Source organism: Pelobates fuscus, chromosome 4 (assembly GCF_036172605.1).
Source record: "Pelobates fuscus isolate aPelFus1 chromosome 4, aPelFus1.pri, whole genome shotgun sequence".
Lineage (NCBI taxonomy): Eukaryota > Metazoa > Chordata > Amphibia > Anura > Pelobatidae > Pelobates > Pelobates fuscus.
Window position 1 is genome coordinate 175,800,948 of NC_086320.1, and position 27,512 is coordinate 175,828,459.

General features: G+C 39.0%; 2 protein-coding genes across 3 annotated transcripts in view; both read right to left on the reverse strand.

Moving 5' to 3' along the window:
• The window catches only part of LOC134608734 (leukocyte elastase inhibitor-like), a 481,333-nt gene that overhangs the window by 441,853 nt on the left and 11,968 nt on the right, over positions 1-27,512 (reverse strand). The window lies entirely within an intron of this gene.
• SERPINB5 (serpin family B member 5) overlaps positions 14,449-27,512 on the reverse strand; it is a 68,014-nt gene continuing 54,950 nt past the window's right edge. For both annotated transcript variants that reach the window (XM_063451799.1, XM_063451800.1), the window contains one exon: positions 14,449-15,045. In XM_063451799.1, the coding sequence (XP_063307869.1) occupies positions 14,641-15,045 (405 nt within the window). In that variant the 3' untranslated portion in view covers positions 14,449-14,640. The remainder of the gene's footprint in view (positions 15,046-27,512) is intronic.

The window sequence follows — 27,512 nt, forward strand, 5'->3', positions numbered from 1 at the left end:
GCACTGTAGCTTTAAGTAGTAAATGATAACTGAAGTCCACAATTACAGGCACTGTAGCTTTAAGTAGTAAATGATAACTGAAGTCCACAATTACAGGCACTGTAGCTTTAAGGAGTAAACGATAGTAAATTGCAGACTCTGAATCAATAAAGAGTCTCTTAGTAGAATCAACGGTTTAGGTGATAAGTAATTACAATAGCTGTTCCATACTTTAACTGAAGCAAGACAGATGCAGATAACTGATATGAAGTATGAGTTGAAGTTAGCTGTAACGGGATTGTTTTTACCGAAGGACTTTTGGAGACAGGTAATAACAGCTTTTAGATGCAACTCTTATCACATTGGTTTTACTTAGCTTCCGGCATATAGAACACTGGTTCCCGAGATCTCCTCAGAGGCGTATGAAGAGTGTTTAATCTTTAGTCGTGGATGAGGAGAGGTGAAGGGAACTTTGCAGAGTCTTTCAGTCCGGTCTGGTAGCAGAGGCTTTCACAACGAAGTTGTAGCCGGGTTGTGAGTAAGGAACGTAGTTCAATAATCCAGCCTTGATCAGCTGGTGCAGTCAGATTAAATAGGCAGACCGTGTCATACAGGGGTGTGGCTAGGCTCCGTGGAACCAGGAAGTAAGAGGATACCATAGTTAAGGCATTACAGTACCCCCTCTCTAATGAGCAACCTCTGGGTGCTATTGATTTGGCTTAGAAGGTTTATGCTTGTGAAATTTGGAAATCAATTTATTAGCATGAACAACAGAGGAGTTTTCCCATGTATCTTCATCAACACCATATCCTTTCCATCTGATGAGGTATTGTAAGGAGCCACGATGGATCCTTGAATCCAGTATACTTTGAATTTCGTATTCTTCTTCACCCTGGACCAATATGGGATCAGGAGAAGTAGTGACATTTCTTTGGAAAGGATCAGGATGATGAGGCTTCAACAAGGACAATTGATTGGATCTTTGGCATACAGAACAAGATTTGACATAAGATTCGATAGTTTGGTCTTGACAAGGCCACCAACAGTATCTTTTAGACAATTCAAGGGTCCTTTTCATACCTGGATGACCTGCCAGAGGAGAATCATGAATAAATTCAAGTACTTTAATTCTGAAAGAGGGAGGTACATAAATCCGGTCTTTAAAATAGTAGAGACCGTTTTTCTTGGATAATTTCATTGATTTAGGAAGTTCAAGAGCATCTTCACTGAGACCTTTAATGTCGTCAATAAGAGAAGATAAGATTCCAATGACTTTAGGCAAAGGAGGTTCTTGAGGAGTTTTGTGTTGAGAAAGGACAGCTCCAATTGCAAATTCCGAAGCATCCGTTTCAAGGACATAAGGATATGAAGGATTTGGAAGTTGAAGGATAGGAGCTGTTGTAAACTTTCTCTTTAATTCACCAATGACTGTAGGAGGAGGAGACTCCAGTTCGGTGTCAGAACAACATGAGGTTTTAGCTGGTTCTTTCGTAGACTGAAGAATTGGAATTTGCTGTAAACATGTTTCTTTACAATAATGTGAGTTAAAGGTGAGAGAGAAAGGAAACCATGAGATTTGAGGGTTCCTTAACCAGTTGATCCCTAACTGGTTAAGGGTGGTTCCTTAACCAGTTGATCCCTAATATAATAGGAAAAAGTGGTGATGAGATAACATCAAATATAAGACTTTCCGTATGAGTATGATTGATGGTTACTTTTAGAGGGATGGATTCATGAAGTATTGGTCCCGATGAGATGAGGGACCCGTCAATCACTTTAACAGGTACAGAAGTTCTTTTACGAACACAAGGAATTTTATTCTTTGTTACAAAGGCTGAGTCGATGAATACTCCATTTGCACCGGAATCGATAACAGCCTTGGTTATAATTCTTTTATTGTCCCACTGTAATACAAGAACGATAGGGGACATTTGAGTATTTGCTGTAGAGGGAAGTACACTTAGGATGGAAGAGGCATGAGACTGCCTTCTGCCTTTTATCCGTTTCAATGAAGGACAATCAGAGACTAAATGAACTTGAGAGGCACAATACATGCATAGGTTTAATTGACGTCTTCGATTTTTCTCTTCAGTAGTGAGGGGACTTCTTATTATCCCTATTTCCATAGGTTCGATTGGTATGGAAGTCTTATCTGGAGCTTTTGAGGGAGTGAAAGGTTTGCGGTCTTTTGAATGTGAAAGGGCTTTTTCGGCCTTTCTTTCTCTTAATCTTCTGTCAATGCTGATTGATAGGCGAATTAGAGCGTTCAAATTAGTAGGGAGTTCTGTTCTAGATAATTCATCTTTTACAGCTTCCGATAAACCAATTCGAAACTGGTTGCGCAATGTGATGTCATTCCATTGCGTTTCTATAGCCCATCTTTTGAATTCAGCAATGTAATCTTCAACGGGTCTATTTCTTTGCTGTAGTGTTCTGATTGTTAAATCAGCTGTAGCTTGTTTGTTAGGATCTTCATAGAGAAGAGACATGGCTTCAAAAAATTCATCTAGTGAATTTAAAATGGGGTCATCGTTTTCCAGAAAGGAATGAGCCCATGACATAGGTTCACCTCTTAGAAAAGAAATAACCGAACAAACTTTAGTTCTTTCTGTAGGATAGGATCTAGGTTTCAAAGCAATTAAAAGTTTGCAAGAGTTGAGGAACTCCCTGTATCTGGAACGATCTCCATAGAACTTTTCAGGGTTACACACAGCAGGATCACTAGCCGAGTGCAGAGTAGTATGAGGAGTATGAGTTTGTAAATCTCTGATATAAGTGAGAAGTCTTTCATTAGTAACTTGCAGGTCTTGCACACTTTGGGCTAGTGCATTAACTCTTTGATTCAGCGTAGCTATAGTAGAATCGAAATCTGCTGGATCCATTACAATGGCTGGATTATTCTGTCACGTCTAAACATTTGTTATGAAGGAACACAACTGCAGATTTCGTATAGTTTGAATATTTATTATAAAAAGTAAAAGGTATTGACTTTAATTCCAATTTACAGGTACTGTAGTTTTAAGTAATAAATGATAACTGAAGTCCACAATTATAAGCACTGTAGCTTTAAGTAGTAAATGATAACTGAAGTCCACAATTACAGGCACTGTAGCTTTAAGTAGTAAATGATAACTGAAGTCCACAATTACAGGCACTGTAGCTTTAAGTAGTAAATGATAACTGAAGTCCACAATTACAGGCACTGTAGCTTTAAGTAGTAAATGATAACTGAAGTCCACAATTACAGGCACTTTAGCTTTAAGGAGTAAACGATAGTAAATTGCAGACACTGAATCAATAAAGAGTCTCTTAGTAGAATCAACGGTTTAGGTGATAAGTAATTACAATAGCTGTTCCATACTTTAACTGAAGCAAGACAGATGCAGATAACTGATATGAAGTATGAGTTGAAGTTAGCTGTAACGGGATTGTTTTTACCGAAGGACTTTTGGAGACAGGTAATAACAGCTTTTAGATGCAACTCTTATCACATTGGTTTTACTTAGCTTCCGGCATATAGAACACTGGTTCCCGAGATCTCCTCAGAGGCGTATGAAGAGTGTTTAATCTTTAGTCGTGGATGAGGAGAGGTGAAGGGAACTTTGCAGAGTCTTTCAGTCCGGTCTGGTAGCAGAGGCTTTCACAACGAAGTTGTAGCCGGGTTGTGAGTAAGGAACGTAGTTCAATAATCCAGCCTTGATCAGCTGGTGCAGTCAGATTAAATAGGCAGACCGTGTCATACAGGGGTGTGGCTAGGCTCCGTGGAACCAGGAAGTAAGAGGATACCATAGTTAAGGCATTACACCATAATTGCTGGGTGACCTCGGCGGTAAACTGGGTGCCCCTATCGGATATGATCTCTTGGGGAAACCCTACCCGGGAGAATACCTTCATTAGGGCCTCTGCCACTGTTTCGGCATGAATATTGGAGAGGGCTATAGCCTCGGGATACCGGGTGGCATAGTCTACTACCGTTAAGATGTACTTTTTCCCGGAGGGACTAGGTGTTGGCAAGGGCCCCACTATATCTACGTCCACCCGACTAAAGGGTTCTTCTATAATGGGAAGGGGGCAGAGTTTGGCTTTATGTCGGTCGCCCCGCTTGCCTACCCGCTGGCAGATGTCACATGACGTGCAGTACTGTCTCACGTCCTTAGAAATCCCTGGCCAGAAGAAAGCGTGGGTCAACCTATATCGAGTACGGGTCATCCCTAGATGGCCGGACAGGGGAATGTCGTGTGCAATCCTAAGCAATTCCTGCCTATACTTCTGGGGTACCACTAACTGTTTAGTCGTTACTGTGACTGACCCTCCAATTTCGCGTTCAGCAATGCGATACAGTAGCCCTTTCTCCCACATGTACCGCTCCCCCTCTGACCCTGCCTGGTCAGTGTGTACCCGGTCCCTGTATATCTGTAGTGTGGCATCTGACTTTACCTCGGCCTCAAACTTAGTCGGGGTATCCCAGGATAAACGTGTCAGGTGGGGGTCTTGGTCTCTTACCTGAGCCTCAGAGTGTGTTGGTGGAGCCATGGTGCGAGCCTGTTGCCGTGTGGTTACTGGATGGGCTTCCTGGTAGGGAGCCTGTGGAACAAAAGCAGAGGTCATCTGGCCCAAATCATTCCCCAGAACAACATCTGCCGGTAAATTCTGCATTAGTCCCACTTCTACTGTCCCCTCTCCCGCACCCCAGTTCAAATGTACTTTCGCAGTGGGTAGTCGGTATACAGCTCCCCCGGCTACCCGGACTGCCACAGATCCGCCAGTATGCGTCCCCTCGGATACCAAATGGGGTGCTATAAGGGTTAAGGTAGCTCCCGAATCCCGCAGTCCCTGAACCTCTTTCCCCTCAAGGGTTACCAGCTGCCGGTGATGCTGCCGGTTATCGGTGGCTCGGACCGACATTACTTCATGCAATATACCCAGGGGTTCCTCCGCATGAACACTCCACAACTCCTGAGTGGTTGGTTCCCTCTGATAATGTTGGGCAGCAGCCCTGGGCACCGGGTTTGGGCGCCCCTGATTCCAGGTGGGCTTGCCACGGTTTTGGGTACATTCCCGGGCCATATGCCCCCATTGTTTGAAGGAGTGGTATTGGATGTTGTCCCGCCCGTTATATCTGGAAGGTGGAGGTAAATTCCCTTGGGAAGGACGAAACGGGGCGGCTGTGTGCGCTGGAGGCGGTATAGCGCTAGGTAGTCCTGTGGGTCGGGAGTAGCTTTTGGCTATAGGTCCCTGGTGTCTCCGTGCATCAAAGTGTTGGTCGGCCAATCTAGCTGCTTCAGTTAGGGTGAGGGGTTTCCTGTCCCGCACCCATTCTTGTGTCTCAGGAGATAGTCCATTAAAAAACTGCTCCAGCAACATCAGCTGGCGCAATTCCTCCATGGTAGTGGCTTGGCTGGCTTGTATCCACCCTTGGGAGGCTTGATCTAGTTTGTGCGCCCATTCAGCGTGCGAATCTCGCTCTGGTTTGCGCAATTGTCTGAACTTGCGTCAGTATGCCTCTGGAGTAATGGCATACCTCTCTAAGATGGCTCGCTTCACCTTCTCGTAATCCTTGCTGTCCTCACTGGGCACAGCACGGTAGGCTTCGGCTGCCCGACCTGCTAGCTTGCTTGCTAGCAGTTGCACCCATACTGTCCGCTCTAACTCATGCAAATCACACAGTCTCTCAAAGTCCTGCAAGTACCCATCAATCTCATCCTTTTCCTCGCAAAATGCTTTGAAGGCCTGGTACGGGATCTTGGGCTTTTCACGGGTTGTATAGGGACCCGTTGGCGGACTCTGCTCGAGCCAGTGTGTGCTGCGGGCTGTGTGCCATTACGTATTCCTGCACATTTGCCACCACCAGGTTCATCATGGCATCCGATACAGGCTGCGACAAAAATGCTAGCCTGGTCCTCATTTCTCTCTGTTTGTGCTTCATGGGTGGGTTGCTGGACTAACCAGGGCACTGACCGGCAGGAGGTCAGATACCCTGTTAGTCTGGGGGGTAAAGGGGAGAAGTGTGGCGAAACCGAACTCACCACGTGTCCTTGGAGGGGGCTGCTTTCCCGCCTCTTGCCTTTGGACTATGGACCAGACATTATGTGAATGTGTTAACCCAGATAGTTATGCCATGGAGCCCATTTGTGTAGTTAAAGACTTCGGCTCCGTGGCGAGTGAACTGTGTGAGTAGGATCTGCGCGCTATTCGGTAGTTTTGTGCGCGCAGATCCCAGCTATCTGGGGATATGTGAAATGTCTGTGTGTTATGGATAAAAAGTAACTTTCTGTATTTTAAAGTATTTTATGTCTTTTACTGTCTTTTTGTCTGCCATGTGGGTAATGGAGTTTTGCCTCAGTCCGTGGAGATAATTAGATTCCTTCCTCAATCATCTCCAGGCCAGAGGGGAGGGATTGTGAGGCATTGTGGGAGGTAACCGGTCTGAGCTGGAAAGTCATGCTAACAGGGGTTTTAAAAGATACTTTACTAACTTTTGAACCCCTGGTCTGATTCATGCCATTTTTTAATATGTTGTTCCCCTGAATGGATTGATTGTGGATATGTATTTTTATGTGAATGTGATGTATGGTTTTAGAGTTATGGAAGTTGGGTAGAAAGTATGTTTTAACTGTATGTGTAATTGGGTTAAGTGTTCATCTAAGGGGAGGAGATGTGTGGGAGGTAACATCTATGCTATTGGATATTTTACACCTCCCCTGTGGGCAGGCTTAAATGTGTAAGATGGAAATAAAAGCCAGGCTGGATGTGCCAGTCCAGAGTTCCTGTTTTTACCCTCAAAGTGTTGTGTCGTCTCATTATTGAGGGGAAGGATTTATTGCATGCTGTTCCAGTTGACTGCTAGGAGTACAAGCCTATTCATATGGTTCCTATTCAATGGTCTACAGCATTCATATGCTTGGGAGAATTTAAAGGTTTCTCGGATTCGGTGATTGTGGTGTCTGCCAGAGTGCTTGGAGTCCTCAGGAAGCGCTAGGAGCATCCATTAACGGAGGTACCAAGTCGGGGTGCCAGGTGATCCGTTACATACTGTCTATCCAGGAACCTCCACTTGGCGACTTAACAATCTATTAATTGAAAATGAAAAAAATAGAGGAGATCTACTGTCTTTATTAACTTATTTTTTTGAAGAAAACCATTCACAAGATACTTCTTGTGCAATTAATTGGTGTACACAAAAAGTTGTGACAAGAGGTTACTTGATTAAAATGGGGCATATTTTTAAGAAAAATAATGGACAGTCTCTGTCAGATTTATATATAGAATATTATCGGCTTTCTAATTTAAATAAAATATAATTCTCTGCGGAATCAAGAGCTTTATTAAAAGAAACACAAAAACAAATTAATCACAGTTTACCTCTTTTTACGGAGGAATGTGTGTAACAAAAATGCTTTAAGAGGTGAAAAATACAATACTTGTGTGGAAATATCCTCAATTCCACCAAACAAATATGACAATTATAGTGCGGTGTAAGTGACAAGAGACCTACACCTATAAGTGGAGCGCTCAAACACATATACAGCTTACCAAACGTTATTCCGTTCAATGGTGCAGTATCAAGTACATGTTAAAAAAAATACAAAAGAATACAATATAGTGCAGATGGTATATAAAGTGTCAGTGCAGCAATAGTGGTTATATTGTGCTTAGCATGTAGAAATACAAATAATAAAAAAAGACATATTAAAAAATTTAAGAATTTTAACAACAACGAGGAATTTCCCATTAAAGATCTCATAACCTGTCACTCAGAAAATATAATATATCTATTGGAGTGCCCTTGTGGTTTGAAATATGTGGGACGTACTAAACAAAATCTACATACCAGAATAGAGGAACACACTAGAAATATAAAGAAAAGATTTGAGGGACACAGTGTATCACATCACTTTACCCTGGCACATAATAGTGACCCCACTGCACTTAAATTTATGGGCATTCATAAGGTTAAGGGCAACTGGCGAGGAGGGGATCTTAATAAATTATTAGGACAAAGTGAGATGAAATGGATATTTAACCTCGGGACTTTAAAACCCCGAGATTTAAATATAGACTTCGAACTCTGCCATTTCATTTAAATAGATATATTTTATTCACATATTTTCATTTCCCATTTTACCACACATCACACATTCATTCGTTTGTCCTATATATATATATATATATATATATATATATCACGAAATATATATATATATTATCATATATATATATCACACCCCCACTTAGGGGGGTATTACCCATGATCTATTCTGCACTGTGAAGACCAGAGTATACAAATATAAATATAAATATTAACTTAAATCACCACTGGACATATGTAATACCCATGAGGACATATACCTTAGTATATACCTATAACATTTTCACTTTAAATGTATTAAGCACTTTATAAGCACTTTATAATTGCACATTTGTTTGGATATGCAACTATTATTATTGTTGTATAACCTCTCTCTCTCCTTCCCCCTTTTTTTCTTTTCTTTTTTCTTCTCCTTTTTCCTTTTTCTTCTTTTTTTCTTTCTCCTTTTCTATTTTATTTTTATATTTTATTTTTATTTTATTTTATTTTCTATTTTTATTTTTAATTTGATTTTTATTTTTATTTATTTTTATATTTATATTTTTATTTTTATTTATTATTATTCTCTCTAATCCTTCTATTTATTTAATTCATTTTCCCCCTTCCTATCTGCACTTGTATATTATTATTTTTATTGATTTTCAATCTACTCTCCCTTTTTCACTATTCCACTCTATTCCTCTCCCCATCTACATATCCCTTCATCTTTATTCCTATCTCATCTCTATTTCGTTTGAACTTTTCTTTATTTGGTTGATTTCTCTGGCACATATCCCTACTTACAGGGAAGCTGTCAATCAGACCCCGGGAGGGGAGGAGCCAACGGACATGCCGACACGCCTTATGGGCGGCACGCATCGGCATGCCCGCGGACCACCCCCTCCCATACTCCAACCCTCCCTCCGACCTGCACGCATGTGTGGTGTGCGGCAGGGTCGGAGTGCTCGGGAGATTCCGGGCGGCGGTGGAGTGGCGTTCACATGGGTCCGTGACGTCACTTCCGCCAACCGCTCGGTCAGCTCGAAATACACTTACGCCAACCACCACTGTCCACCAATGAAAACAATGAAGACATAAACAAATAAAGGCGCCGAGCACCCCCACCAATTAAAAGTACACACACATATCCCCCTATATAGGGAGAATGTAAACTCAATTGAGATTGGACAAAAAGCATTTAACTCATTAAAGGGGAAGACCTAAAAGACATTTAAAAATGAAGATTCAGAGGACCAACATTACAGCTGACTGAAGAAGCTCTACTTTGAGAGTGAAACGCGTATTGGCCATGTTAAAGGACTTTTATTGAGGACTTTTTATCAGATACATTTATTTTTATTTGCTGTATGTCAATACATTTGTTACTTTTTTCAAATTTTACTCAAGTCCTTTTTGGAGCCTCCAAGGAATCTTCATAGGGGTAGTACTATCCCCACTTGAATTGGTACAATACTTATATACCTAGAGCCGGGACCCACAGGCTCAGGACCAGGTGAGCACCCCATTTATTCACCTATATTTGTGTTTCTCCACTGCCAAAATCTACACATTGGTCCATTCTCTTTTATGTTTTTGAGAATTTCTTCAAGCCAAAGTAGAAGGGTGGTGCTACCATTATAAGCACACAAGCCGTAATACGGAGCCAGTGTTTTCTATATACAGGCTCCTTAAAATGTGAGTGTACAAGTTCACTACGATATAACCACTATTGCTGCACTGCCACTTTATATACCATCTGCACTATATTGTATTCTTTTGTATTTTTTTAACATGTACTTGATACTGCACCATTGAACGGAATAACGTTTGGTAAGCTGTATATGTGTTTGAGCGCTCCACTTATAGGTGTAGGTCTCTTGTCACTTACACCGCACTATAATTGTCACAAAAACAAATTAATCTCAAAGAAGAACAGATAATCAAAATAAATATAAACAAATTAAAATTAAATTATTATCATATGGGTAATAGAGCCTCAAAAAATCTGACAAAAAGATTACAAATGCACCAAGCGAGAAATAGAGTCGAAAAATTAATTGACGGTCATAATATTTATTCCTCTCCATCTCAAATTGGTGAAAAATTAAATCAATTTTACAAACAATTATATAACCTTGAGGATATTCCCCTCCAGACAGATATCCAAAAATACTTAGAAAATATCCAGATTCCAAAAATTTCCTCACAAGATTTAGTGTCTTTGAATATGCCATTTACTTGTAAAGAAGTACAACAACAAATTGAAAAATTACCTTGGAATTAACCCCCGGCCCTGACGGCTTTACAAATGCATTTTATAAATATATGAAATCTGTATTGGTAACCCCTCTAAAGGACATGTTTAACGAGATTATGGAAAATAATTCATTCCCCAAAGAACTTCTCTAGTCTAATATAATTCCTATCTTAAAAATCAACAAGGACCCTATTGATCCAAAAAATGATAGACCCATAGCTTTAATAAATGTGGATATGAAGATCTATTCTGCAATCATTGCTGCTAGATTAAAAATCGTTATTGAGAAATTGATACACCCAGATCAAATTGGGTTCGTCCCTGGTCGCATATCTTCTAATAATGCTAGAAGACTGATAGATATACTGGATATGGCTCATAGACATGATATTCCCCTCCTGACCCTGTCTTTAGACGCCGAGAAAGCGTTTGAAAGGGTTGGGAGGGGATATCTCGGTGGGGTGTTGCGAGCTTTTAGTTTTCAGGGTAAGATTTGCAACGCAATTATGGCGTTGTATTCCAAACCTTCTGCTAGAACAGTGGGCCCTAATATTTCAGCTGGATGGTTTTCTCTTGGAAATGGCACCAGACAGGGGTGTCCATTATCCCCACTCCTATATATTCTTACGCTAGAGCCACTTGCCATCAGTATAAGGAATAACTCAAATATAAAGGGATTTCCTATGAGACATACGGAAATAAAAATATCACTTTATGCGGATGATGCTTTGATCTCACTTACCTCCCCTGAGATATCCTTGCCCTTTCTCATCCGAGAAATTGAAACCTATAGCTTGGTCTCCAATTTCAAGCTAAATATTTCGAAATCTGTGGCCATGCATATTAATATACAAAATACTGTGGTTAAGAGGCTATCTGATACATATTATTTTATTTGGACAAATACAGAAATAGTATATCTTGGAATTGTTATACCGGCATGCATATATTCTGAGATTGATTAAAGATACGAATTATAAACTACAAAAGATAAAGAACAACCACTGGGAGGAAATGGATTAAATCCATCCGCCAATGTTGTGGTGGTTATAGGATATAGTGGGGCTTAACCCCTTGAAATATATAGAAAGAAAGAGGCTACTGGTCGGCAACTCGAAAACGAATTGCCCTCCAAATAGACTTTATATCCTTTAATTTACAAAAAGGCTTGTGCTGCAGGTACCCACTAAAGGGAGTCTTTGCATGCAGTGAGCCAAAACAAAAAACTCTTTAATAATCCCTCTTGAGGAAAAAAGCAAAAAAATTGGTTATATGTACAAGTGTAAGTTAAAATTGAGGACCTAGTGGGGTACGGGTCATAGCTACGCCTGGCTATTACTTATAGCGAACACAAAAACTAAGGAGATATAAGTGTGGCTTCAAACATATGCTGAATACTCCACTAGAATAGTTGTGTCAACTATTCTAGTGGAGTATTCGGCATATGTTTGAAGCCACACTTATATCTCCTTAGTTTTTGTGTTCGCTATAAGTAATAGCCAGGCGTAGCTATGACCCGTACCCCACTAGGTCCTCAATTTTAACTTACACTTGTACATATAACCAATTTTTTTGCTTTTTTCCTCAAGAGGGATTATTAAAGAGTTTTTTGTTTTGGCTCACTGCATGCAAAGACTCCCTTTAGTGGGTACCTGCAGCACAAGCCTTTTTGTAAATTAAAGGATATAAAGTCTATTTGGAGGGCAATTCGTTTTCGAGTTGCCGACCAGTAGCCTCTTTCTTTCTATAAACTACAAAAATTGAAAAATTTGGAGACAACCTGGATAGGGAGAATTAACATTATTAATTCATATATATTACCGCAATGGTCCTATTTTTTCTCTATGGTACCCCTTAAAATACCAAAGATTTGGTTAAATATGATTCAATCGTCTTTTTCTAAGTTCATATGGAAAAATAAAAAAACGAGACTTGGCCTTAAAATATTGTCTAAAAAATTGACAAAGGGGGGGACTAAATTTTCCTAATATTACCTATATCTACTATGCAAACATCATAAGACATATTTACTATCTACAAGACCCACAATTTGTTGATGAACCCTGGTATATATTAGAATCTCAGGCTGTTTTGCATAATAAACTGCAATACCTTATTTGGAAAGAAGTACAGGGTAAATCTCAATTCTATGCTCATATTAAATCTAATATACTTAGTCAATTATTAGATATATGGCAAGAAATAAAAAAAAATGTTGGGTTATGTAAAAAAGATACCAAAGACTTGTTCTCTGGCTGTAATTGAACAGAATGTAGTTGACCTCTCGTTAAATACTTGGATTAATCACGGTATATACAACATATCAGATATTATGGTAGACAATAGATTGATTTCATTTCAACAGATTGTAGACACTTTTCAATTACCACCCAGAGAAATTTTTACCTATTTACGGATTAAAAATTATTTGCACTCTTCTATTAGTGATATTATATCTCCAATTTCTAAACATTTAGAAACTATATTTTGTTACAGATCGGTAAAAAAAAGTTACATCAATAGCGAATTCTCTATTAAACGAATTATGCTATGCACCTATTAAAATTATACAGTTCTGGGAAAAAGAACTAGATATAGTAATATCGGAAAGGGAATGGTGTACCTCAATGTTTCATCTGACAAAATACGTACACAGTCTCAATCTGGTTGAATGTCATTTTAAATTAGTATATAAATGGTACTATACCCCTTCAAGATTATCCAAGATGTTCCCACATCTACAGGACACTTGTTGGAGATGCGGCTCATCTGTGGGGTCATATATACATATTTGGTGGAAGTGTCCGATTGTGAAATTATTGTGGTCATGGGCCTCTGAAATTCTCTTTAAACTTTCCAACAACAAACTAGAAGAAAACCCGGCCTTAGCTCTATTACATCATAATTGGAATTTTAATACAGCAAAAATTAAATGTATAGCATCACACTGTTTTGTGGCTGCCAAAATTATAATCGCTAGAAAGTGGAAAACACCCACGCCCTTTCAAAAAAATCATCTTATTAACCAAATTAAATTCCAACTTTTTATGGAAAATAACCTTACACACAATACTGCAAGTTCATTGTATAAGGCATTTACAAAATGTGGTTAGACAAATTTAAATTAATATACGGATACAAATTTGTTGAAGTTTAAAGGTCTTATGATAACTTGTTTACAGAGAACTATCAATCAATGTATGGGAATTATGGGAGATCGGATCACACTTTAGTGTCCAAATCTAAGAAGACTAAGAAATAGCTCATTGATGCATTTTAGTACTTACGCATTCCCCTTTTTTTTTGTTCCCTTTTGTCTATGTTGGTATTCTGCACAATAATATTTTATAATATATATATATAACATATAAGATGTAAATATTTTGTTGTAGAAATGACTAGGTACATATTGTTATATGGTTGGTAATACGCCCATTTTAGACATGACTTACCTATATTATAGAAGAGCGATGACTTAATAATGTCTAAATGATAAAAAGTTTGTTATTGGTCTGTGTACCTATTCGTTTTATATATCCATATGCTTACCTGACTTGTTATGTTGTTTGGTCTTATCAATCTCTCACTCTGAAAGTGTGTATGTTAGTATGTGCGTTATGTATATCGTTTGTAAGGCTGGACATTGCTTGATATATTTTGATAAAAAAAAACAAAAAACAAAAAAAATAGATATACTTGGTATATTATGTAAAAACAATTTTAGATTGCATATATTGTCAACCAGAAGTAAATCTTATAAATTATTTAATGTCCTACACGATATTGTTTGTCTGTAAAAATGAAAAAAAAATTGAATAAAGATTATTATAAAAAAAAGCAATGACATCTAACACACCCAATGTGAAATATTGCAAGATGAGCGATACAATATTTATTTTTATTTATTATTGCCATTTATATAGCGCCAACAGATTCCGTAGCGCTTTACAATATTATGAGAGGGGGATTTAACTATAAATAGGACAGTTACAAATAAACTTACAGGAACAATAGGTTGAAGAGGACCCTGCTCAAACGAGCTTACATTCTATATAAACTTTAAATTATTTTATTTTGTCAATCTTTTATCAAATATGAACATAAATTTAAAACTTGTAAAAAAAATTAAAAGCAGAGACAAAGATTTTGGAAATGAGCTTTGGTGTTTTATTGATGCGAACAAAAGCACAATATCAATAGCAACTATGAAAGTAAATAGCAAGACAAATTATTAATTCTTACAATAATTGCTGAGCAGACACTGATTATAACCAATATGGAAACATTACCGTATCAGCTATTATCTACATGAGTAGGGGTGATCTTAGATTTTGAATTAGCATGAAGATGGAGGGGAGCAGTACCTGCCACACATTAGAATTGTGCGTGTTTTGTTGTGTCGAAGTATAAACAGGAATGGATGGTCAACAAGGAACTCATCTTTGTGCATTAGAAGCCTCTCTTTACTGACATCTGCTGTCTCAGTGCCATCTTCATTGATCTCAATACAAGCTTTCTGTATTGCCTGAGACAACACAATGCCTTTACCTTCTGACATGCCTGAGAAATCAGATACCTCTTCATTAAATGCATCATCCAACCCCAAACTCTTTAAAATGTCCTTGAGGTCATAGCTGCATTCCATCTTGAATTTGGGCAAACAGAGTTTAACTTTGCTGTTGGCCATCATGCTGGGGTTGGTCCAATGGACATATTTTTCGTATGTAATATCATGTTCCAACTAAAATATAGATGGGGAATGAAGGACTGTATTAAGATAGATAATTATTATATGATTCATTTCGATATATCAAACATTCTTAAGAACGCAATCAAGCTAAATAAAAAAAAAAACATCAACATAAAGATTAAACATCAAATAATATATTAATTAGATGATTTAAATGATGTAAAACCATAAACATTAAACTACTAAGTAATGCACTTAAGTACTAAACCAAACACAAAATTTAGCAAATAATGTTAAAATAAATCTTTATGTCTAAGAAGTATATGCACTTTCACTTTTGATATAACATAATGCACTTGGGCTATCATGAAGAAAGGATACTTCATATTTGTTAATTTAATGATTTAACCTCCACATGAGAAAAAAATAAAAGGGAGATTGACACCAATATAGACCTTTACAGGGACAGTTTGAAGTTTTACATTTAGAGTTTTGAAGCGGTCCAGCATTCTGATGATGTCACCGGGGGCCGGGGAGATGCCAAATCCTATTCATTATTTAACCCCTTAAGGACACATGACATGTGTGACACGTCATGATTCCCTTTTATTCCAGAAGTTTGGTCATTAAGGGGTTAAAGAGACACCAGAAGACTCCAACGGTTATGTTTCTATGCTAAAATAAAGGATTAGATGTAATCTAATAGTTTTCCAGGAGTAATGTAGGAAATATACCTAATAAAATGGTTATGATGACAATTATTTATAAATCAATGTTGATAAAACACAATACTAATATACATTAAAATCTGCAAATATTGCACCATATATATAAAAATGCTATTTCATAAAATAGATAAGAGGATTCTGTATTTTAAAACCTCAGTGTTATTAAAAGGAGTTACTTAAAGTCCACACTATTTGGCAACTTTGTATAGTCTATTTGGATACAATTGCAAAAAAAAGTTCTTTGAAATGTGAGCTAGTGGCAGTTATCCCAGTTACTGTGTTAGCTGGGGTATATCTGCTAAACAAGCGATATTACTATAGTATAAAAAAACAATCTTGCTTCTTCAGATGATGTATAATTGTTATGCTGTACACTGGGTTTCTCTGCAATAAACTGTGAGCTTTAAAGAACCACTATAGGCACCCAAACCACTTCAGCTTAATGAAGTGGTCTGGGTGCCAGGTCCAGCTAGGATTAACCCTTTTTATTATAAACATAGCAGTTTCAGAGAAACTGCTATGTTTATAAATGGGTTAATCCAGCCTCTAGTGGCTGTCTCAATGACAGCCGCTAGAGGCACTTGCGTGCTTCTCACTGTGAAAATCACAGTGAGTAGACGCCAGCGTCCATAGGAAAGCATTGTAAATGCTTTCCTATGAGACTGGCTGAATGAGCACGCGGCTCCTGCCGCGCATGCGCATTCAGCCGAGGAGGCGGAGAGGAGGCGGAGAGGAGGCAGAGAGGAGGAGAAGTTTAACCCCTTCCTCTCCATCCAGCCTGGCGGGAGGGGGACCCTGAGGGTGGGGGCACCCTCAGAGCACTATAGTGCCAGGAAAACTAGTATGTTTTCCTGGCACTATAGTGGTCCTTTAATATCACATAAAAGATCCCAAGTATAAGAAAATATCTTCAATCTATGGGAAGATAAAACAAAATCCCATAGTGTTTTCTGTTTAAATGAATTAATTTTATTTCAAAATAGGTAAAGTTAAAATTGCACTCACAGACTATGTCAAGGAGGTATGGAAACGCTGGATAATGATACTGGGGTAGCGTGGTACAGGGTCTTGCAGTCTGGCCGGGTGATGATAAGACTTTGCTTACAACCGCTTGCGTCCCACCTATTTCCCCTCCATGCGTTCCAATTTCCACCTCGGCAATGCTTTGTGGTAAATGCCGAAAACCAAAGTGCTTCAAAGTCCTTACGCGTTTCGTGAGCATACTTCATCAGAGGATGCCGTTTGAATGCGGCAGTGGGTTTTAAATAGCCGATGTAGTCCTTATTATTTATTAACCATTTAGTTTCCAAAGATGGTTGAAGTGGCATTTGAAATAAACACTTATTGTACACATTAACTTGATGATTACTTTGCGAAGTATATATATATATATATATATAAACTTGGGAATACATTAGACTAAAAATACACTGGTTTAGAAATCGCTTTTTGCAGATTGCAGAGATTTCATAACGTTTAAAAGTTAAAAGATATGAATACATAAAATTAAAGGGACACTGTAGGCACCCAGACCACTTCTGCCCATTGGAGTGGTCTGGGTGCCAACTCCCACTACCCTTAACCTTGCAAGTGTAATTATTGCAGTTTTTTTTTTTAAACTGCAATAATTACCTTGCAGGGTTAAGTCCTCCCCTAGTGGCTGTCTATTAGACAGCCACTAGAGGGAACTTCCTGCTCTATAGCACAGGTTTTGTGAGGACCTCAAGCGTCGCTCAATTCCCCATAGGAAAGCATTGAAAATCGTTTTCAATGCTTTCCTATGGGGTGCGCTAATGCGCATGCGCAGCATTGCCGCGCATGCACATTAGGTCTCCTCGGCCGGTGGGCGGGATCAGTCTCGCCCACCAGCCAACGTAGGCAGAAGGTGGAGCGGCGGGGGAGGAGCAGGCAGCGACGTGGGACATGTCGCTGCCTCAGGTAAGTCACTGAAGGGGTTTTCACCCCTTCAGCAACTGGGGATTGGGGGGTGGGAGGGAGAGGAATCCTGCAGTGCCAGGAAAACGGATTGTTTTCCTGGCACTGGAGATTCCCTTTAAGATTATGACTATCAAAATGTTCTGAGTTTTAAAGAAACATCTATGTAGTAATTATTTAAATATAAAACCAGACAGTAATAGAATACATATTATGAGCATTCTGTTAATGTTATAAAAATGACAATCCAACATTACTATGCCTTTTAAAGAAAGAAAGGATAATTAGAAAAAAGCATTGATATAATATACCCTTAATTTAATTATTCCAGACTGAAACAAAATCATTGAAAAACGAAAGCATAGGTTCAAAAGGGATGCCGATGAAATAAGATAATAATTTCTAGTAAAAAAAAAAAAAGGAGAATTAGATTATGGAATAAATATGTATTTAAAATAGGAAAATTAGATACTATAAGATCGTTATACTTAAATATGTGAATAAAAAAAGAAGATAAGTAGGAACTAAAATAGAAGATAAGAATAAATGAGCTAGTATTATAAAAAGGCATTTAGCTCAAAGTCCACATTTAAGTTATCATCATGGGTGACTTTAATCTTCCTGATGTAAATTGGAAAACAAAAATAGCTACTTGTGCCAGGAGCACACATATTCTAAACTCCCTACTGGGATTGTCTCTAAAACAAGTCGTTGAGGAGCCAACTCGTAAAGAGGCCATACTAGATTTAGTGTTAACAAATGGAGATTTGGTATCAGATATTACTGTAGGTGAAAGTTTAGGATCCAGTGATCATCAGTCAGTGTGGTTTAATATAAGAACAGTGACTGAGTCACACCACACAAAAACAAAAGTTTTAGACTTTAGAAAAACAGACTTTTCCAAAATTAGAATATGTGTAAAGGAGTCATTATCAGACTGGAGCAATTTAAATGGAGTCCAAAAGAAATGGGATTATTTAAGAGTTGCACTACTGAAGGCAACAGAAAATTGCATTAGGCTTGTCAGTAAAAGCAAAAAATTCAAGAAACCACTGTGGTACTCCACAGATGTAGCCAAAATAGTAAAAAACAAAAAGTTAGCATTTAGTAATTATAAAAAAAACCCAGAGTGAGGAAGACAGAATGACCTATAAGATTAGGCAGAAAGAGGCTAAGCAAGTTATAAGAGCTTCCAAATCACACACAGAAGAGAAAATAGCACAGTCAGTAAAAAAGGGGGACAAAACCTTTTTTAGATACATAAATGAGAAAAGAAAAGTAAAACAAGGATTAGTTAGATTAAAAACAAAAGAAGGAAGGTATGTAGATGAGGATAAAGGTCTAGCTGACTGCCTCAATGAATATTTTTGTTCGGTATTTACAGATGAAAATGAAGGAAAGGGACCTCAGTTAAGAAAAAGGATAAATGAGTCATTTATTACACGTGAGTTTACAGAGGAAGAGGTTCTATTTCAACTGTCAAAAGTAAAGACAAATAAGTCAATGGGACCTGATGGAATACACCCAAAGCTATTAAAAGAGCTTAGTGGTGTACTAGCAAAACCATTAACAGATTTATTTAACCAATCATTGATAACAGGAGTAGTCCCAGAAGATTGGAAGTTAGCGAATGTTGTGCCCATTCACAAGAAAGGTAATAGGGAGGAGTCGGGCAACTATAGGCCAGTAAGCCTAACTTCAGTAGTGGGGAAAGTGATGGAAACCATGTTAAAGGATAGGATTGTTGAACATCTAAAAACACATGGATTTCAAGATCAGAGACAACATGGGTTTACTTCAGGGAGATCATGCCAAACTAATCTTATTGATTTTTTTGATTGGGTAACTAAAATTATAGATCAGGGTGGTGCAGTAGACATTGCTTACCTCGATTTCAGTAAGGCTTTTGACACTGTTGCACATAGAAGGCTTATCAACAAACTACAATCTTTGAGTTTGGATTCCAATATTGTTGAATGGGTAAGGCAGTGGCTGAGTGACAGGCAACAGAGGGTTGTAGTCAATGGAGTATATTCGAAGCTTGGGCTTGTCACCAGTGGGGTACCTCAGGGATCTGTACTTGGACCCATTCTCTTTAATATTTTTATTAGTGATATTGCAGAAGGTCTTGATGGTAAGGTGTGTCTTTTTGCGGATGATACTAAGATATGTAACAGGGTTGATGTTCCAGGAGGGATAAGCCAAATGGAAAATGATTTAGGTAAACTAGAAAAATGGTCAGAGTTGTGGCAACTGACATTTAATGTGGATAAGTGCAAGATAATGCATCTTGGACGTAAAAACCCAAGGGCAGAGTACAGAATATGTGATAGAGTCCTAACCTCAACATCTGAGGAAAGGGATTTAGGAGTGATTATTTCTGATGACTTAAAGGTAGGCAGACAATGTAATAGAGCAGCAGGAAATGCTAGCAGAATGCTTGGTTGTATAGGGAGAGGTATTAGCAGTAGAAAGAGGGAAGTGCTCATGCCATTGTACAGAACACTGGTGAGACCTCACTTGGAGTACTGTACACAGTACTGGAGACCCTATCTTCAGAAGGATATTGATACCTTAGAGAGAGTTCAAAGAAGGGCTACTAAACTGGTTCATGGATTGCAGGATACAACTTACAAGGAAAGGTTAAAGGAACTTAACATGTATAGCTTGGAGGAAAGACGAGACAGGGGGGATATGATAGAAACTTTTAAATACATAAAGGGAATCAATACAGTAAAGGAGGAGACTATATTTAAAAGAAGAAAAACTACCACAACAAGAGGACATGGTCTTAAATTAGAGGGACAAAGGTTTAAAAATAATATCAGGAAGTATTACTTTACTGAGAGGGTAGTGGATGCATGGAATAGCCTTCCAGCTGAAGTGGTAGAGGTTAACACAGTAAAGGAGTTTAAGCATGCGTGGGATAGGCATAAGGCTATCCTAACTATAAGATAAGGCCAGGGACTAATGAAAGTATTTAGAAAACTGGGCAGACTAGATGGGCCGAATGGTTCTTATCTGCCGTCACATTCTATGTTTCTATGTTTCTATGTTAACCCTTTGGGTTCTACTGTGTCTAATTTAAAAATCCACTTGGCTTCTGCTTTATTTAACTCTTTTTTTCTAAGTCTCTCCTCTCCATGGAATATTTATTTTCTGTATTGCCATGAAGTCCAATTCCTTTGTATTTCTTCCATGTTTGATATCAAAATGTCTTGTGTATTGGTTGATTAGGATTATTTCTACATGCAATGCATGCTTTACATTTCCAAAATCCTTTCTTATTACTGCATTCAATAGAATTTCTATCTTCTGGTTTTTCCTGTTTGGTAGTTGGTGCTTGTAAGGTGCTTAGATTCGGTGCCTTTGAATAAATTATTGAGGGTTTATTTCCTAATATTGCATCTAATTGTGGGTCACCTTTGAAAATGTTCCAATGTTTTTGTAAGATATTCCTTACTTGGCTAGATTGATTATTAAATCTAGTGATAAACAATGGGATATTCGAATCATTGGTGGAGTCTTTGAGTTTAGTTTCTAAAATTTGTGAGAGTGATAGTTCAGTAGTTTTTTTGATAGCTGTGTTAAGTAAATCTTCAGAATACCTTTTGGCTGGAAATTGGGACTTCATCTTTTCTATTTGTTGTGTGCAGATTTCAGGTTCCGAGCAATTTCGTTTAATTCTTCGAAACTGCTGAATGGTATATTATTAAGCCAAGTAGATTTGTGAAAACTGTCACGTGGAATAAAACTGCATGCAACTGATTTTCTGAATGTTTTAGTTTCTATCTTATTGTTTTTGATATAAATCTCTAAATCTAGAAATTCCAATTTTTCTTTATTTTTTAATTTTTTAAATTCTTTATTTTTGTTGTGCGGGGGGATTACAGACATATCAACAAGCGCCACAACAGCGTATCTCAGGATTCACATAGATTAAACAGTGGCGTGACAATTCGCACATTTTTTGTATAATTTGCATGCTTAACTAAACAGTTATTCCAACAGATTGAGATTTAGCTAAAATAACTAGCATAGAGAAAAAAAAAAGACATAGTAGTTATTGACACACTTTTATGTATGGTTAGTCGATTGGCAACTGAGAGTGGTAGCTAGTGGCCCACGTTATAGGTCTAGTCCGCTGCTCCATTTATAAGAAACATTTTAACAGCTAAGCCTATATGCTTGTGGAATGTGTTGGTACCAATATGTTGTTAGACATAGGTTAAAACACGTTAAGGGAGACATAGTAATTATCATGTGAGCTGTCCTGTCTTACATGCACATTTTTAAGGAGTTAATATACCAAGAGACATCAATATTTGTTTCTGTCATTTTGGGTCGTTAAGGCGAGATAGCTGAAGCATGTTACACCAAGCTAAATGCAGTATCACAGTTGGTCTTAATTGTGCCTAAATGGGAAATCTGCCTTGTATATACTATCGACAGGTCTAATCTTTAATATCACAGGTTAGGTATAGTTTAAGGCTCATCGTGAGTGTGAATCTGCGCTGGGTCAGCATTTATGGGATACAGGCTAATTATAGCGATGTCTGGCCTGGGAGCCTTTATATAAAGCTAAGTTAGCATGAGAAGAAGGTGAGAGTAAATAATGGCAAAAAAGACATAGCAGGCTTGATCTAGTAAAACATTTAAACGTCAACCGGTGGCAAAGAGAACTGGGCAATTAAGCCATTCAGCACTGGCAATGGAGAAGTCATCTGTCCTGGCAGTAAGCCTTGCATACCCATACAGTCGAGTAGTCCGTCAGCCTATTCCCCGGCTGGGTTGCAAGCGTCCATGTGGGTACAGTTCATGCAGGGCTGCCAGTGGCCCGCCAGGCGACCGATGTAGTATGGTTAGTGTTTGCTGGTGTATGCTGGATCGTCTGTTTTGTAAGTGTCGCTTCAATGGATTGCTCTGGTACCTTGGGTCTGTAGGTAGGCATGTGTTTGCTTTTGCCAGTCTCATATGATAGGCGTTAGATCGGGTCAGCTTTTCCTTGCCTTTCTGTGGGTGCAGAGCGTCTCCCCTCTTCCCATGTGGGGAGCGGTTCAGGGCTCTTTGACCGGTTTGTGGTGGCAATCTCCGGCGGCAGCGTCTAACGGTTGTTTGCCCGTGGGGTTGCTGTGTCACCACCTTGCTCCTGCTGGATATCTGCCCTGGGGGGCTTGCGCGGTTGGTTGCTGCGATGTTGGGGGTCGTCTTGCCCGGTCGGGGCTTTTGCGATTCCCTCTCGTGTTGTCTCCGTGTCTCCCGCATTATCAGAGCCTCCCATTTCGCCCAGAAGAGCTCGAAGGCAGCATCCACCGCATCCGCGGGCGCCAGAGGTGAGCGAGTTTGATGCTGTTGGTTCTGCAGCGCCAGACCTCGAGCAGTGCTGTCAGCCATGTTAGTTGGGCCTCGTGGCATCCGCCGATCGGGGCTGCGCCCCGGAGCGTCCTGAAGGTGAGCGCTCTACATGGGCTGGTGGACCGGGATATCCCCCACCGGTCCAGGGGGGGGGGGAAATGGGGGTCCGTGCATGTGGAGGTAGCCAGTCTTGGCGGCGGGAGAGCGGCCGTCTCCCCTGTGCCCATGTGGGTAGGCCTCTGTTGCCTGTCGGGTGGCTGGTGCTCATCTCGTCGCTTGAGTGGTGTCATTACGATCCGCTTAGAGTCACCTCTTGTTTGGTGGCTTTTGTGTCACGATTGGTCGCCGTTTAGAGTGTGAAAATCCGATTTATTCTATGCGTGGTGCAGGAGCTCCGGAGGTTAGCATCCTCTCAGTTTCATGCTCAGGCCCAGCCCCACCAATTTTTCTTTTGATTGATTAAAAGTAAATTTGAGATTGTAAGGATTAAAATTTAAATATTCCTTAAAAGAATCCAATAGAAGAACATCTCCTCTCCAAATAAAAATGCAGTCATCTATATAACGTCGCCATAAGACCAGATTTGCGCCAAATGGGTTGTGGGTCCAAATAAACTCTTCCTCCCATTTACCCATAAAAAGATTGGCATAGCGTGGCGCAAATCTGGTTCCCATTGCCGTTCCCTCTATTTGTAAGTAGTGCTGGTTGTTAGCCCCCCAAAAGTTATGGCTAAGAATGAATGCCACACATTTAACTATATAGTCTATTTGATCATTCTTTAGTTCTGAGAAAGTGGCAAGTGCATACTGTATTGCCTCGCACCCTTGCAGGTGCTCTATCAACGTATATAGTGATGTAACATCCACGGTTGCTAGGATGTACCCCTCTTGCAATTCAATTTCTGCTAAAATTCGTATAATGTGTGTGGTACCTCTTAAATAGGATCGGAGTTTGGTAACCATGGTCTGCAGACATTTGTCTACGTATTCCGACAAATTTGAAGTTAGAGAACTTGAGAACCCTCAATAATTTATTCAAAGGCACCGAATCTAATCACCTTACTGGCACCAACTACCAAACAGGAAAAACCAGAAGATAGAAATTCTATTGAATCTAGTAATAAGAAAGGATTTTGGAAATGTAAAGCATGCATTGCATGTAGAAATAATCCTAATCAACCAATACACAGCAATATATTCAGTCACCCTCAAACAAAAGAAACGTTTAAAATCAAAACCCATTTAAATTGTAATACGACAGGAGTCATTTATATGTTAAGCTGTCCCTGCAACAAGATATATATATATAGGACGAACCAAGAGAGCGCTCAAAACAAGAGTGATCGAACACATAAGGAACATCAAAAAAGGTCTTCATACACACAATCGTTCAAGACATTTTGCTATCAAAGATGGAAGAAATACAAAGGCGTTGGACTTCATGGCAATACAGAAAATAAATATTCCATGGAGAGGAGGAGACTTAGAAACATAGTTAAATAAAGCAGAAGCCAAGTGGATTTTTAAATTAGACACCTTAGAACCCAAAGGGTTAAATGTGGACTTTGAGCTAAATGCCTTTTTAGAATACTAGCTCATTTATTCTTATCTTCTATTTTAGTTCCTACTTATCTTCTTTTTTTATTCACATATTTTAGTATAACAACCTTTATAGCATCTAATTTTACTTTTATAAATACATATTTATTCCATAATCTAATTCTGATTGTTTTTTTTTTTTGTACTATAGTAATATCACTTGTTTAGCAGATATACCCCAGCTAACACAGTAACTGGGATAACTGCCACTACTCACATTTCAAAGAACTTGTTTTGCAATTGTATCCAAATAGACTATACAAAATTGCCAAATAGTGTGGACTTTAAGTTACTCCTTTTAATAACACTGAGGTTTTAAAATACAGAATCCTCTTATCTATTTTATGAAATAGCATTTTTATATATATGGTGCAATATTTGCAGATTTTAATGTATATTAGTATTGTGTTTTATCAACATTGATTTATAAATAATTGTCATCATAACCATTTTATTAGGTATATTTCCTACATTACTCCTGGAAAACTATTAGATTACATCTAATCCTTAATCTTAGCTTTGCACTTTGGGGTTATCTGGTGGGAAACCTATTATTTCCAGTTAGAGTAAAACCTTTATTCACACTATTACTCCATGCCCGCGAGGTTTCTTATCTTCACTATAACTATGTGTCTATGCTGTTTGGTCCTTGCTGGTGGAAGCTTTTGCATTATCTCTGCAGGTTAGTCCAATCTTTTTTTTGGAAGATTTTTTACATTCCCTCTCTAGGTTGTTCTTTCTTACGCAGCCTTTTATGTTTATGACAGAGCATGTCTTCCTGTCAACTGGGCTGCCATCAGAAACCTCAGGGCCCCCTAAAATAATGGCCTGCCCCCCCACCTAGAAACATACTACTTGCCACATATGCACAGATACACACATAAATTATCAACAACATACTCTTCTAGAATACAAACCACTGGACACCCATACAAATGTTCACAATGTAAGACACACACTGTCAGACACACAGATACATAAGCATTCACACACACAGATATATATATATATATATATATATATATATATATATACACACACACAGACATAGTCAAACAAACATATAATCAGATCTCCAACCTCTTCCCTCCACATTGAACAGTCAATATCCCTTGCCCCTACCCTTTATTCCCCTGCATTCAGCCCCAGGCTGTGGCTGATAGCAAGTGACCCTGCATGTTGAGGCAAATTGTTAGAACCAGAGGGCAGCAATATGATGACATGTATTACCCCCACCCTCTCCATCATATACTGTATCACATCCTCTTGCACTGCCACACACGAGAAAACTGTTTAGGCTCCCATCTGGTAACGGGTCCACTCTGATGTCGGGGAATGTGGTCTGGTTAAGGAAGATATATTTATTTCCCTAACAGAACCACTTAGCGCTAAAGAACACTCTGCGGCACCTGACCTGGACTGGGCCCCCTAATAGAGTACAAACTATACATCCCTGGTGGTTGGCCCTGCATCTTAGAAATCAAGAAATAGATCACCCCTGGATTTGGTTCACTGCCTTTAGCTTTAAACTAAAATTACTGGCAGTATTGGTATCGATACCCATACTATAAGGGTGATGTCTTCATCATGGGCAGCTAAAGCCCAGTTTGGTCACACTGTTTTGAATCGCTATTTTCTTTAACGTATTATTAATTATATTTTGCAGTACGCTCCCAACAGATAGTTGACTTGTTACTACACTGGTGATGTAGTGACATGCTCCCCTTTTATATTTAAAAAATGTGTTGTTTTGTTCAATGGGAGTTGTAGCATGGAGTTAACCTTCCAGAAGTGCTACCTACCATCAAGTAAGGACCTAACATCAGCTAAGGAAAATAATGGAGAGTTGAACACTGTTTTCCTTATTTGATGGAGGGTGAGAGGAGGAGCCATAAATCAGAGGAAGTGCTATAAATGCAAAACACATCATCTTGGGTGAAGTTAGCATGCAGTAGTGTGGATCTATGAGGGTTACGGGACAGGGTTCACAGTTGCCTTTAAGCAGGATTGCTTTAAATTGTGAAATTGCTGCCCCATTCATCTATTATTTTATGCTTTTATATGTTATTAGAACAAATATTACTTGCTTTTACTTACTTCTTCACTACATATCCTTTTTTTGTACCTGGAGAGAGTCTCCTTTATTAGCGGAATCAGTCTATATAATCCCACCATTTATTCTCTAATCCCACCACACTGGACTAAACAACAGGGCCAGACTGGCCTACCAGCAAACCGGGAAATTATCTGGTGGGCATCTGGGATTGGTACTGTTTTACTAATAATCCTATAATACCATGAACAGTTATAAATCCAACGTAACTAACAAAGAATACAAAATAAATAGAGTTGAGCAAACCCAAACCTTTCAGTTCGGGTTCGTACCAAACATTAGGTTTTTTGGACCCCGGACCCGAACACGGACATATCACTGTATGTTCGGGTTGGAGTTCGGTGTTCGGCGATTTAATGGCGCGTTTTCAAAAGGCTGAAGGGCAGCCAATCAACAAGCGTTTGACTCGTGTGCCCTTAGAAGCCATCACAGCCATGCTTACTAATGGCATGGCTGTGATTGGCCAGTGCAGCATGTGACCCAGCCTCTATATATAAGCTGGAGTCGCGTAGCGCCGCACGCACATGCGGTCTTATTAGTGTAGGGAGAGGATGCTTCCGCTGATAGGGACAGCTTAGGAAAGAATTCTGCAAACTAGTACATTTGTGGGGTGGGGTGCACTTCATATCTGAGAGTCAAATAGAAGTTTCAAATACCGCAGTTACATCAGAGTTTTAAATAGTAAAAAAAAATTGATGCGAAATAGTACATTAGTGGGGTAGTACATTAGTGGGGTGCACTTCATATCTGAGAGTCAAATAGAAGCGTCAAATACTGCTGTCACATTGC